The sequence below is a fragment of the Meles meles genome, chromosome 6, assembly GCF_922984935.1.
Source record: "Meles meles chromosome 6, mMelMel3.1 paternal haplotype, whole genome shotgun sequence".
Taxonomy (NCBI): domain Eukaryota; kingdom Metazoa; phylum Chordata; class Mammalia; order Carnivora; family Mustelidae; genus Meles; species Meles meles.
The window spans coordinates 3,397,125-3,409,776 of NC_060071.1; the positions used below are offsets into that span (position 1 = coordinate 3,397,125).

The window sequence follows — 12,652 nt, forward strand, 5'->3', positions numbered from 1 at the left end:
ACAAGGAGAGGCCATGAAGGGACGGTTAAGGAAGGCGTTAGAAGCTGTGGATTCTACAGGATGGGATAAAGCCACTCAGCGGCAAACGTGCTTTATCCTTCAGGAAGAGGAAAGAATGACCCCAACTCAGAGCTCACCAGGGCTTCCGCTCCCGTGACAGGCCTGGGGGGGGGCGGTGTGGGGAGGCTGTTTTCCTTGATTTCTGGGGCCCCCCCACTGTCCCTACCTAGTGCTTCCAAAGAGCCACGTGGGGGAGGCTGCGGTCTAGGGCCCTGGGGGGTCTGGAGGGCAGAGCACCAAGCCAAAGATTATTCTGGAGTGCCAGGATCGAATGGAATTAGCCCTGCTAGACTTGGGACTTGACGGGGACCCTGTTTCCTTTTCTGATTTCTCTCGTTTGGAAAGGGAACAGCTACCCTCTGCCTGCCGCATCACTGTAGTTTGTAAGTACGTAACTTGTCTGCCTTTGTGGCTTCACGGGGGAGAGGAATTCTGCACCAGGACGGCTCGCTTCTTACCCATTCCTAGTTTAGGTGACATTTGGTGAGACTTCGGGTTTGAAGTGAGGACAGAAGGGGCCAAGATGTCTAAGGATATTGGGATGGGAAGAATGTACTTTGCGCACAAGAAGGACATGAACTTGGGGGAGGGATGTAGAAGGTGGAGTGTTATGGACCAAACTGTGTCCCCTCAACGTCTGTATGTGGGAGCCCTAAGCCCCAAGTGTGACTGTATTGAGAGACGGTCTACACAGTGGTATTAAAGGTGAAATGAAGCCATAGGGTCCGCTAGGAACTGTGCCCTTAGAAGAAGAGGAAGTCTCTCTCTCCCTCTCTCTCTGCACAGAGAAGGGGCCACGTGAGGACCCACCGAGAAGACAGCTGTCTCGAAGCAGGAGACTGAGGTCTCACCAAACCAACCCTGACAGAACCTTGACCGTGGACTTCCAGCCTCCAGAACTGTGGGAAAATAAGCTTCAGCTCTCTCCGGCACCCGGTCTGTGGTATTTTGTTAAGGCGGCCCTCGCAGACGAATGAGGTTCCTTGACATTTCTTTAAATTGTTTTTCCCCCAAGTATTTTTCTATTTAAAACGTTCAAGGCGCTGTTTGGGATACGAGCCATGAGACTTCCGCGCACCACTCCTCTGCTCCCTTTCTCGAAGGCTGCTTGCACCCCAGCTTCCCCAGACTGGCCAGTCTTGGAACTTCTGTCCCTGACCTACTCTATTCAAAGAATCCAACTTTGGTTCTCCTTTATATTGGAAGACAGTGACGCCCTGATTTCCAAATCTAATCCCTGACGCCGCACACGTACACTCGCTTTAGAGAGCAGTCAGATGTTTTCCCCCAAATTAAGAAAAAAAAAATGTATGAGAAGCAAAGCGATGATTACATTATTGTCACAGCACTACATTGGTCAGCTGTACCTGGCCACCTGGTTCAACGATCCACTGGCCACAAGGATGACCGGAGCACGGCCTTCTTCCCGGAGGCCTCTCCTTGGGAACACACGCTCCCGGGGCCATCAGCTGCGTGGTCCCGTTGGCTCTGGTGCGTTTGCAGGTCACCTGGCGGCTGTGGAATCCTTCTCCGCAGGACACAGAGCACGCTGACCATGGGCTCGTGAACCACCTGGGAATTAAAACTACAGCAGCTTAGTGAGGACTGGAAGGTCAGCCCCTGCCGCGAGAGCCTTGAACGTCGACCGTAACACTGACCGTCTGGGGGCCGCTGTGCGTCTCTAGGGGAATGAACCTCTGCTCAGATGACTCCTGGCTCTCTGCTCAGACTTCCCTTTTGTTCAAGGGAGTGACAGAGGGACCAGGAGAGACAAGGAGAGACAAGGAACACGGGAGTCTGCAAGGGTACGGGAGCTGGAACTCGCCTGGCCCCAGACAGCACAGCTAGGGGAAAAGGAGGTGGAAATTCCAAAGAGGTGGATTTCAACTCACTGAAACCAAAGGGGAGAAAATAGTTTTAAAGCACATATGTGCTATTTGCCCTGGGAGATATTTACATCCGATTCCCATTCTTTGTGGGGAACACACCAATGTCCAAAGGGGTAAGTGACTCAGTTACGGTCACGTAACCGTAAACCAACGGAGCTGGGGTTGGATTCTAGGTTCATCTGACCCTAAGTTCTCACTTTCATAGGACACTGGGAGCGGGACACCGTTGGGAGACTGAGTGCTGGGTCACTGCGGATGCTCAAGCTCTGCGGGGTCCCACCTAAGCTGGGCTCTAGGAAGCTCCAAGAGACCACAGACCTGGCCGGGCAAAGAATTACCTCGTCATGGTCACTGAGCTACAACTGAAATGTAGTGTCCCTTTCGTCATAAAGACGCCAACCGCCAAGTACAGCAGGATAAGCACCGCCTGTGATTTCGTTACCAAGGGAAACCGCAGATATTTTCACAAGGCGTTGCGACCGCGGCAGGTACCTCGGCGTGTCCTGTAGACTCAGGACCCACCACCTCACGATGAGTGCGCCGCCGTGTCAGAGCAGCAAGTCTACTACTGTATCCCCGTTGCTGACGCGCTAACACTCTATATCGGTGTTCGGGTTTCCTTTGCGATCGAATATATTCTACTTTATAGATTTAAAACCCTCGTCCTGAGAAGGGATCCCCAGGCTTCTCCAGACGACCAGAGGCGTCCACGGCACAGAGTGAGGAAGGGCCCTCCGTGTGAGAGCCCTCGGGTTACGAGGCCTTGAGGCGTCTCTCGCAGGTGTGAAAGAGGACAGCCGCTTATCCTAGGAACGTGCACAGGCTAGAGAATACGTAACAAGCACGGCAGCTGATACATTTCTTTCCACTTTATAAGAATCAAGAATTGGACCAACCAGCTGCCCCCAAGTTCCTGGAGCATCAGTTCGATACTTCCTGAGGGAGAGAGGACTCAGCACCAGACCTTCCTCCCAAGAACACGGCGCGTGCCGAGAGCCACGTCGGCCACCGACGGCCACAGCCCTGCAAGAACACGTTCCCAGGCATCTGCTTTGTTTGCCAGTGGACCCTGCCTCCTGCTCCCTTCCCAGGCCCAGCTCAGAGGATCCGGGTAGGCACTTGTGCGAGGGTGGTGAACTCTAACAAAGTGTCCATCTCCGGTTGTGCTCCGTAAGTGCTATTGCTATTTTGTTTTATTTTATCTTATCTCACTTATTTATTTTCTTTTACTGGGGATTCTGGTGCCATTTGGTCAGTTACTTCTAGGGACTCTGTGATTCAATCATTCCTTCATTCACTCCACACATATCCGTGGAGGGCTCATAATGGGGACAGACATTGTGCTAAGTGCTGGGAACAAAGTGTTCTGCAAACAGCTGTGGGTTTACCCTCCTGGGGTGGACAGTCTTGCAGGGGACAGATGGTGGTAAGAGCTATAGACATGAGTGATAACAGAATAGGAAACACATACAGCGCAGGGGCCTGGCTGAGCTTGGAAGGGAAGGTAAGAGACAGTTTCCTTGGAAAGAAATGGACAGAAATAACTAAACTCAAAGAGAGGGAACAGTGTTCCAGGCAAAGGGAACATCATGTGTGGAGACTCTGAGTCAGAAGAAAGGCACAACTCAGAGACAAGAAGACAGTGTGGAGTGGAGATCAGAAAACCAGGCTTTCGCAGACAAAGGATGGCAGCTCAAGGCACAAGCATGGAGGGTCTTGTTCTCTCACTCCTGTATTCAGGCAGCAAATACTCACTGAGCACTGGTGTGACTGGTGTAGACATCAGGGTGAACAAAATGAGTAAGACAGACACACTCCCAGTGCTAGGGATTTGGGCCTTTGTCTTAAGAACCACAAGAGGTGTCTGAAGGGTTTTAAACAAAGAGGCATCGTGGTAAATTTGTGTTTTAAAGATGATTCTGTCACGCGTGGGAAGAGCACTCCAGGGAGGGGGACAAGAACCAGGAGGATTCGGGGCCATCCACGTGAGGGACATGGATGGCGTGAGCTCTGGGGGGTGTGGGGGAACGGGACAAGGACGGATGGATGTGACAGACACAGGGGTCTGGGAGGCAGTCACTGGGTCGGGAAGCCTGGGGGGGCTGGGTTTGGTAGAGATCACGAGTTTGATTTATGGACATTTTAAAAGGACTGATTTCTAGCTATTACCTACAAAGGTTATGAACGGTTTTGACCTCCAGGGTGGAATCTAGGGAACGGCACTTGGAACAGGACCTCCAGGGATGCGGGCCCATGGCTCTCCCTCCAGGAAAACCCATGGGACCGGCTCTGCTAAGGACCACATAGCCCCGTGAGCGCAGGAGGCAGATTTGGGTAGCGGTCAAGAGCAGAGGCTCTGAACACGGATCATCTCGATTTGAATTCTGGCCCTTGTACCTGGAGGGCCTCGGGGGTGCTTTCCCATCTGTGAAATCTGAGAAACTAACAGTGTCTGCCTCCAAGGTGACGGCAACATGGTCCACACGAGCCCTTAGCGGAATGCCTGGCGCAGGGTACGTGCTCAGCCCATCGATGCGACTGCACTAGGAAATCCAAGTCACCATGCCTTCCACCCCAAGCCAAAACCTGGTACTGATACGAAGAGTTGACCACACGTACCTCGAGGGGCAGTCCCGGATGTTACAGGACTGAAACCCGGCCAGCGGCTTCGGGAGGTGTTCGCAAAGGGCCTCGCGGACTTCCTGCCCGTCGGCCAGCACACACCGGGGTCTCTGGACTCGGGCTCCCAAGTGGCCGCAGGTGGCAGAACAATGCGTCCAGTGACTGAGCTCCCAAAAAGGCTCTGCGGAAAGGAAATGAGATGTCAAGACAGCCTTGAATGAGAAATGATGATAGGGCCGGAGAGGACACGGCCCCAGACCAGCAGGAGCTGTTTTCTGGTAGACTGCCCATCGGCGGCTTTGAGAAGCACTCGGAAAGTACGCTGTCACCTGGTGGCAGGCCTTCTTCACGTTCCAGGCTTCCTCCACTGACTTACTGTACTCACTGGTGGGAACTGTGGCCAGCACGGGGCCCCTGGACCGCAGCCTGGGAGAGGCGCTATTGGAGGCCAGCTAGACCCGCCAGAAAAGTCCCAGAGATGGGGAGAAGGTGCTCCGGGCAGTGGGCTGGTTCCTCGGCTTCCTCTGAGCACAGCCAAGAGGAGGGCGTCTCTGGAGGATACTCTCACCGGTTCCATTTCTCAAATGCGGGCCAGGCAGAGAAATGAAAGACCATTTTGCAGGGACCTGGGATTAAGCAGTCAGGTTAAAAATGCATTTCATTCCATTCTTATTTTTCCATGAATTCTTATCTAAACGTCAGTTCACTCTTGGAACTGCAGAAATAATTTGTCAGGGAGACATCTGGAAAGGTAAAAATGGGAGTTTCCTTCAGCAAAGTTGAAGCGGACTCCCTCCAGTAATTATGGCTTTTTAATTTTAGCCTCATTCCAAACAGCCTTTCCCTTCCTTTCTGACACTTGGTAAAAAGATGAGGTACAATACGATGATGACAGATTTGTACGTGGCCACGGAAGGTGCCAGATTTTCCTGTCACAATCACAAGTAACTGATAGCTACCAGCTGTGTCCACAGACTCCCTCCCAGAGCAGAACGGTTTCTTTAACTTATTGTTTTCCAGATTTTCCCTTGGATCTTTGAATTTTTGTCTGAAATTGCATATGGCATCCTCTGCAAAGCAGAATCGTACCTATTTTTAGTTGGCCCCCAGGATTATAGTTTATTCGGAATAATTTTTTAAAATAGCCGGGTTTATGGAGAACCTCCCGGGTGAGGGGTACTGAGTTAGACACCAGGCCGTCAGTTTTTCCCTTAGTCCTTACGGACATCCTGTGAACTAGATCAGTTTCATTTGCAAAAGCAGGAAAAAGTGAAGTGACTTGCTCAAGGTCGTCATCTAGAACCCAAGTCTCTTGGACTTGACACCTAACTCTTCCTACTACGCCATACTTCACGAAGACACCTTGATGCTTTGAGGCAGCAAGCACATCCGCCTCTTTAAAACCATGGGTGGGTTTTTTTTTTTAATCGAGGTGTCATTCACATACAATAAAACGCTCAGAAATCCGGTGTGCAGTTTCGTGAGTTTTCACACCTGTATGCACTTTTGTAACCATGATCCAGATATAAAACGATTCAGTTACAAGATACAAACAATTCATCACCCTAAGAGTTTCCTCCTAATTTGATCTTTAAATTAACTTTAAATTTTTAAACTAATTTTAATCTTCAAATTATTTTAAACAATTATTTTAATCTGAATCATTCTGGTCAATCCCCCTCCCCTACCCGGACAATTACGTGTTCGTTTCCATCAGATTCACTGTGAGTGTCCCCTGCCCTGGGCTTTCATTCATGAGCTCTTTTGCACTGGTTTCCCATATCATTTCTGAGACTCGTTTGTGCCGCTGCACGTAGTTTACTGCTGAGTAATATTCCATTGTAGGAATATACCACAGTTTATCCGGTCTCCTTCTGGGAGCCATGAGGAAGTGAAGGCTGCTGTGAACATTCCTGTACAAATTTGTTTGTGAACATATTTTTGCTTTTCTTGGGTAACTGCCTGTGAGTGGAATTGCTGGGTCAAAGGTAGAAATAGGCTTAGCTCTCTTAGAAACTACCACGCAAGTTGTGGGAAATTGGAAGGGGACATGAACCATGAGAGACTATGGACTCTGAAAAACAACCTGAGGGTTTTGAAGGGGCAGGGGTGGGAGGTTGGGGAACCAGGTGGAGGGTAATAGAGAGGGCACGTACTGCATGGAGCACTGGGTGTGGTGCAAAAACAAGGAGTACTGTTATGCTGAAAATAAATTAATTAATTAAAAAAAAAAAAGAAAGAAAGAAACGTCCACGCAGTTTTCCAGAGTGGTGGTACCAGATTGTGCACTTGAACACCAATGCCTATGAGTTCCAGTAGCTTCACGCCCTTACCCAAATCTGGCGTGGTCCATGGTTTTGTTTTCACCATTCCAGGAAGCATAGACTTGTATGTCTTTGTGGGTTGAACTGTCACCCATCGTGTCCCTGATGCCATCGTGCATCTTCTTTTGTGAGCTGTCTGTGCAAGTGTTTTGCCCATTGTTTTTGGGGGGAGAGTTCATTGTTAACTTGTAGGAGTTCTTTATATACTCTAGATGTAACTTTCTCAACAGACATATGTTTGGCCTCTCTCTCTCACAGCCCATGGTTTATCTATTCATATGCTTAATAGTGTCCTCGATGAGAAGATTTTAATAATTGTAATGAGGTTCAATTTGGTAATTTTTTTGTTTAATGGTTAATGATTTTGGAAACAAGAGCATTTGAAAAGGAGATCATATTCATTTCCATAAAAGACTTCTCAATGTTTCACATATGCTAGGAATAAACTCTATAGTCTTTTTTTCTTTTAAATTAAAGTATAATGAACATAGAGTGTTGCATTAGTTTCAGTGATTCAATAGTTCTATACATTACTCAGTGCTCGTCGTGATATGTTCACTCTTGATCCCTGCCTCTATCTCACCCTTCCTCCACCCCCCTCCCCTCTGGTAACCCTCCATCTGCTCTCTGTATTGAAGAGTGATTTTTTTTTTAACCTATTTTGTTCTTTCTTTGTTCATGTGTTTCTTAAATTAGACATGTGAGTGAGATCATATGGTATTTGTCTTTCTGTCCATTTCACTTAGCATTATGCCCTCTAGGTCCATCCCTGTTGCTGCAAATGGCGAAGTTTCATTCTTTTTATGGCCGAGTAATACTCCATTATATATATATATATATATGCTATGTCTTCTTTATCCAGTCATCTATTGACGGACACCTGGGCTGCTTCCACATCTGGGCTATGGTAAATAATGCTACAATAAACACACAGGTGCATATACGTTTTCAAATTAGTATTTTCATTCTGTTTGGATAAATACCCAATAGAGGAATTACCAGACCATATGGTAGTTCTGTTTGTAGGGTTTTGAGGAAATTCCATAGTGTTTTCTGTAGTGGCTGTACCAATTTACCAATATTCCCACCCAGGGTACACTGAAGTTCCTTTTTCTCCACATTGTTGCCAATACTTGCTATTTCTTGTCTTTCTGATTCTAGCCATTCTGACACGTGTGTAGTGATACCTTATTGTGGTTTTGATTTCCATTTCCCTGATGATGAGTGAGGTTGAGCATCTTTTCATGTGTCTGTTGGCCATCTGGATGTCTTCCTTGGACAAATGTCTGCTCAGGTCCTCTGCCCATTTTTTTTTAAGATTTTATTTATTTATTTGACAGAGAGATAGAGATCACAAGCAGGCAGAGAGGCAGGCAGAGAGAGAGGAGGAAGCAGGCTCCCCACCGAGCAGAGAGCCTGATGTGGGACTCGATCCCAGGACCCTGAGATCATGACCTGAGCTGAAGGCAGCGGCTTAACCCACTGAGCCACCCAGGCACCCCCCCTCTGCCCATTTTTAATTAGACTATTATTTTGGTATTGAGCTGTGTAAGTTCTTTGTATATTTTGCATATTAACCCCTTATCAGATATGTCATCTGCAAATACCTTCTCCTGTTCAGTAGGTTATCTTTTTGTTTTGTTGATTATCTCCTTCACTGTGCAGAAGCTTTTTATTTTGATGTAGTCCTAATAGTCTATTTTTGCTTTTGTTTCCTTTGCCTAAGGATACATATCTAGAAAAATATTTCTACAGATAATGTCATAGAGACAACTGCTTGTGCTCTCTTCTAGAATTTTTATGGTTTCAGGTTTCACAATTAGGTCTTTAATCCATTTTGAGTTTATTTTTGTGTGTGGTGTAAGAGTATGGTCCACTTTCATTCTTTGCATTCATTGTATGATACTGGCACAAAAACAGACAGCTGGATCAATAGACCAGAATAGAAAGCCCAGAAATAAACCCATGCTTATATGGTCCATTATCCTGTGACAAAGGAGGCCAGAATATACAATGGGGAAAAGACAGTCTCTTCAACCAATGGTGCTGGCAAAACAGGAATAAACTCTAGTCTTTATCCTGACGTTCAAGCCCCGAATGATTTGGTCCTCAGCCATCTTCCAACTTCATTTCCTTTCCCTTTTCTCTATCCCCACTGGGCCCCCATCACATGAATTTTCTTTGTGTTTCCTGAAACATTGAACATTAAGCTTTTCCCAGTTTATGGTCCTTGAACTCACTATTTCCACTGCCAGAAATGCTCCTTCCTTATCTTTGTGCATGGATGACCCTATCTCATTGTTTAGGTCTGGGCTCAATGATCACCTCCTTAGAGGGCTGGTCCTGACTTTCTTCTCCAAAGTGGCTCTGTGCAATCACTGTGCTATCTATCACCCTAGTTTGTTTCCTTCCTAGCACTTTCCACAGGGAAATATGTGTTTGTTTCCCTGTTTGTTGTCCATCTCTCCTACTGGAAAGCCAAGCCCGTGACGGTGGGGAGCTCTTCCATCCTGTCCACTGCCAGGACAGGGAAAGTTACATATTAGGTGCTCAAGCAGTATTTGTTCAATTACTAAGTGAGTCTCTTCGAAATGCTAAGGTAAGGATCCACTGAAGAACTGGCATGTTCCAGATTGTGTGCACGTGTATGTGTGTGCATGTGTGTGTGTGTGTGTGTGTGGTGGTCAAACAAGGAAGGCAGTGTTGATAAACGAAATGTTTAAATATTCCCAGGACTTCAATTTTCCCAGCAGTTTTGGCCTCATGAATACTCAGTCTTTAAATTAATTGACTTGAGGGAGTTCCTTGAGTTCATGTTCCCTTCCATGAGGAATTCCTATCTGCCTTTGCCCATCTGTTTCTCTGACTGGAATGTTCTTCTTCCTCTTCCCAGAACAAACATCATGGCCTACGTGAAAATGTGGTTGTCTTCTCCACAGAGAGTTAGAGCCCCGTCCTTAGTGCTGACAGTGTACTTGGTCATCCTTCTCTCTCAGCACTCGTCCCCCTGCTTCCAAATGCCTGTTTAAATGACTGCTTCCCTGTAGAGACTATGAGCTTCCCAAGGGCTAAGTCACCTCTGTATCCTCAGCCTGGCGAGAGTAGGCATTGGGCAACCACTTGCTGCATGTTCCTGTAGACCGAGTGTTTGTGTCTCTCCAATATTCAGACGTTAAATCCTAACATCCAATGAAATGGTCTTAGGTGGGGGCCCTCAAAAGGTGAGGAGATCATGAGGGTGGGACCCCCGTGAATGCGTGCCCTTACAGGAGAGGACCCAGGGACCTTCACCCCTTTTACCACATAAGGACACAGTAAGTGGGCCCTCACCAGACACCCGATCTTGGGCTTTGCAGGCTCCAGAACGGGGAGCAATACATGTCTCTTGTCAGTAAGTCGCCCAGTCTATGGTTGTTGTTAGAGCAGCCCAATCAGACTAAGACAAAGGTGGAATGAGTGGATAATAGTGCATCTTACAATGGGAGTATTATGTCTGAAAGAGAAGAAATACATAAAGAGTTCTGGAGAATGATGTCATAAATAACATGAGCTGGGTTATTTGATTGGTGTCCCAACACTATTTTCCTCTTCCTCCCTGCATCTGCGATGTGGGAGCCCAGGAACTACAGTTCTAGAATCCCTACCTGTAGAGTTATCCTCTGAGATGTGTTCTGCAAATGAATGTAGCCAGTATTGTTCCTGTGTAGGAGGTATAATAAAGCATGAAGCAGAATAGTAGCTTCTCCGCATCCTTCCGTGACTTCCGTGACTTACTCGCTTCTGAGTTGCGAGAATCTGAGATCATCAGTACCCTTTCCCTGTGATTCCAGCATTTCTGATTTCTTAACTCTACCTCTCTCCCTTGACCTCCTAAAGAGTTTTGCAAGCTTGAAATACTTAGATTGGGTTCTCCTGACCAAACAGCGATGCATAACAAAGTTAGTAAGTATAGGGAAAAAAACCTATGAAAAGAGAAAAATGAAAGAATTGGTTCCAGAATTCTTAGCAAATCTTCCCGCTGTGAATATTTACCAAGTTGGCAATCATTTTAAAACAGGAAAGCCAATCCCTGTTGTATCACAAATAATGAAGCGCGTGTGGGATATGAGCTCTGCAGGCTTCCTCAGGGATGATTTCTTTATAAAAAATGTTTCAATATGGAAGGAACAAGTTGAACCACAGAAGTCTGAGGGCAAGGGGGAAGCTGGCCTAATGCCTAGGAATAATTTTCCTTGTTGAGAAGTGTAAAACATGGAGTCTCGTAGCTGAATCCTTTTCTTTGCAACTCCTCACAAATGGTAAATCCTTAAAAAGTCAGAAGCTCTAACCTGGAGGTAGGGGTTCTCCTGTTGGGTCACTGCTGCCGGTTCCAGCATCGGACACCTGGAGCATATGCTTTTTATGGTCCTTGGGAAATACACTTTTACTGTCCAAATGTCTTTGTTCTGAGAAAAAGAAAGAAAGAAAAAAGGAGCCCTTGTTTTCCAGTTAAACAATATCTCATTCTTGTCCCAGCTTGGGTGTTCTTAAAGAAAACAGCTACTAGGAAGTCAGCTCTTTCCAAAGAAAGGCTCTGTTCTGGGGGCTTGGGCTCGCAGATATGGGAGTCTCATGTGGGTTTTGGTGTGTGGGGGTGCTGTAGGGGTTTAGTTAGAGTAATTCAGCTAACATGGGGTGTCTCTGCATGTTTTCAGGGTTTGTATAGCCTGATAAGGCAGGAAAAAATGGATTCACCAAAACTGCAGAAGGGACGGTGGTGGCAGCTGAGACGAGCAGAGTTCCTCCACTCAGCAGGAGCCCGGCCGCAAGAGAAGGAGCGAGGCTTCATGGCGGACCTCACGTGGTGGGAGTGTGGGCTTTCAGGAAGAGCGTGAAGCTTTAAGAGCAGGGACGTGGAGGAATGCCGTGCACTGCGTCGTGTAAGACGTTCTTAATTCCTCAGTCAAGTTAAGCGAACGCATGAGCTTGGTGGGAGGGACTCCTGAGAGAAGAGGTGTATGGGGGCGGCTGAGACGGCCACGCAGCTTCATGAGAGGAGAGGAGCCGAAGCCAGGAAGGAGGCTGGCTCTTCTCAGAGCATGGGGAAGGCATTCAAGAGTCCGACAGGCTTGGCCAAGCCCATCAGTTGAAAATCTCCATTTCAAGATCCCAGAAGACCACGGGGGCTCTTTGGGAAGGGCCACGTGGCGGTACACCAGAGCCTTCCTGATCAGTGATGATGGTCCACAAGGGGTAGTAAGAAAAACGCTCAAAGAGAAGGCTATATATTTGGGCTCCAGGGAAACTTTCTGTGAGTTTTAGGTCTCCTCATTCATGCAGTGGGATTAAAAACGACCACCACAACCCTGGATGATTGGAAGGATGTGCTCTTGCAAATATCAGAGGAGTTAATGAACACCAAAGTGTTTTGGGCATGACAAGTGTTGTAACTCCCCACGTTGCCCATCTCCCACCTGTGCACGTCCCCAGGTGTCTCTAACTGCCAACAAGAAAAGCCATGGAGAAGGCTCTTTTCATCATTCTCTTGGTTCCGCAGTGGATTCTATAATAATCTCATACCAGGTCTGAGAACAACTCAGTTTCCTTCATCTGTGAAACACTTAATTAACACTCACTACACCTGTCTTAGGTGCCGGCGAGACAAAGAGGAATAACAAATGATCCCCAATGTCCATCTGATTGCCTTCTGCCATCGAGTCTCAATTGGCTCCAAACCCTGATGGGGAAGAGGAGTGTTATTCACTGAGTCCTAAAACC

At 47.4% G+C, this 12,652-nt stretch overlaps 1 protein-coding gene across 3 annotated transcripts in view; it reads right to left on the reverse strand.

The window, feature by feature from the left end:
- ADAMTSL3 (ADAMTS like 3) overlaps positions 1-12,652 on the reverse strand; it is a 344,936-nt gene that overhangs the window by 8,893 nt on the left and 323,391 nt on the right. For 2 of the 3 annotated variants that reach the window (XM_046010292.1, XM_046010293.1), the window contains exons 25-27: positions 11,224-11,340; positions 4,569-4,752; positions 1,428-1,632 (exon numbers count right to left, since the gene is read on the reverse strand). In XM_046010292.1, the coding sequence (XP_045866248.1) occupies positions 1,428-1,632; positions 4,569-4,752; positions 11,224-11,340 (506 nt within the window). The remainder of the gene's footprint in view (positions 1-1,427; positions 1,633-4,568; positions 4,753-11,223; positions 11,341-12,652) is intronic. The other variant, XM_046010294.1, reaches the window with a different exon arrangement.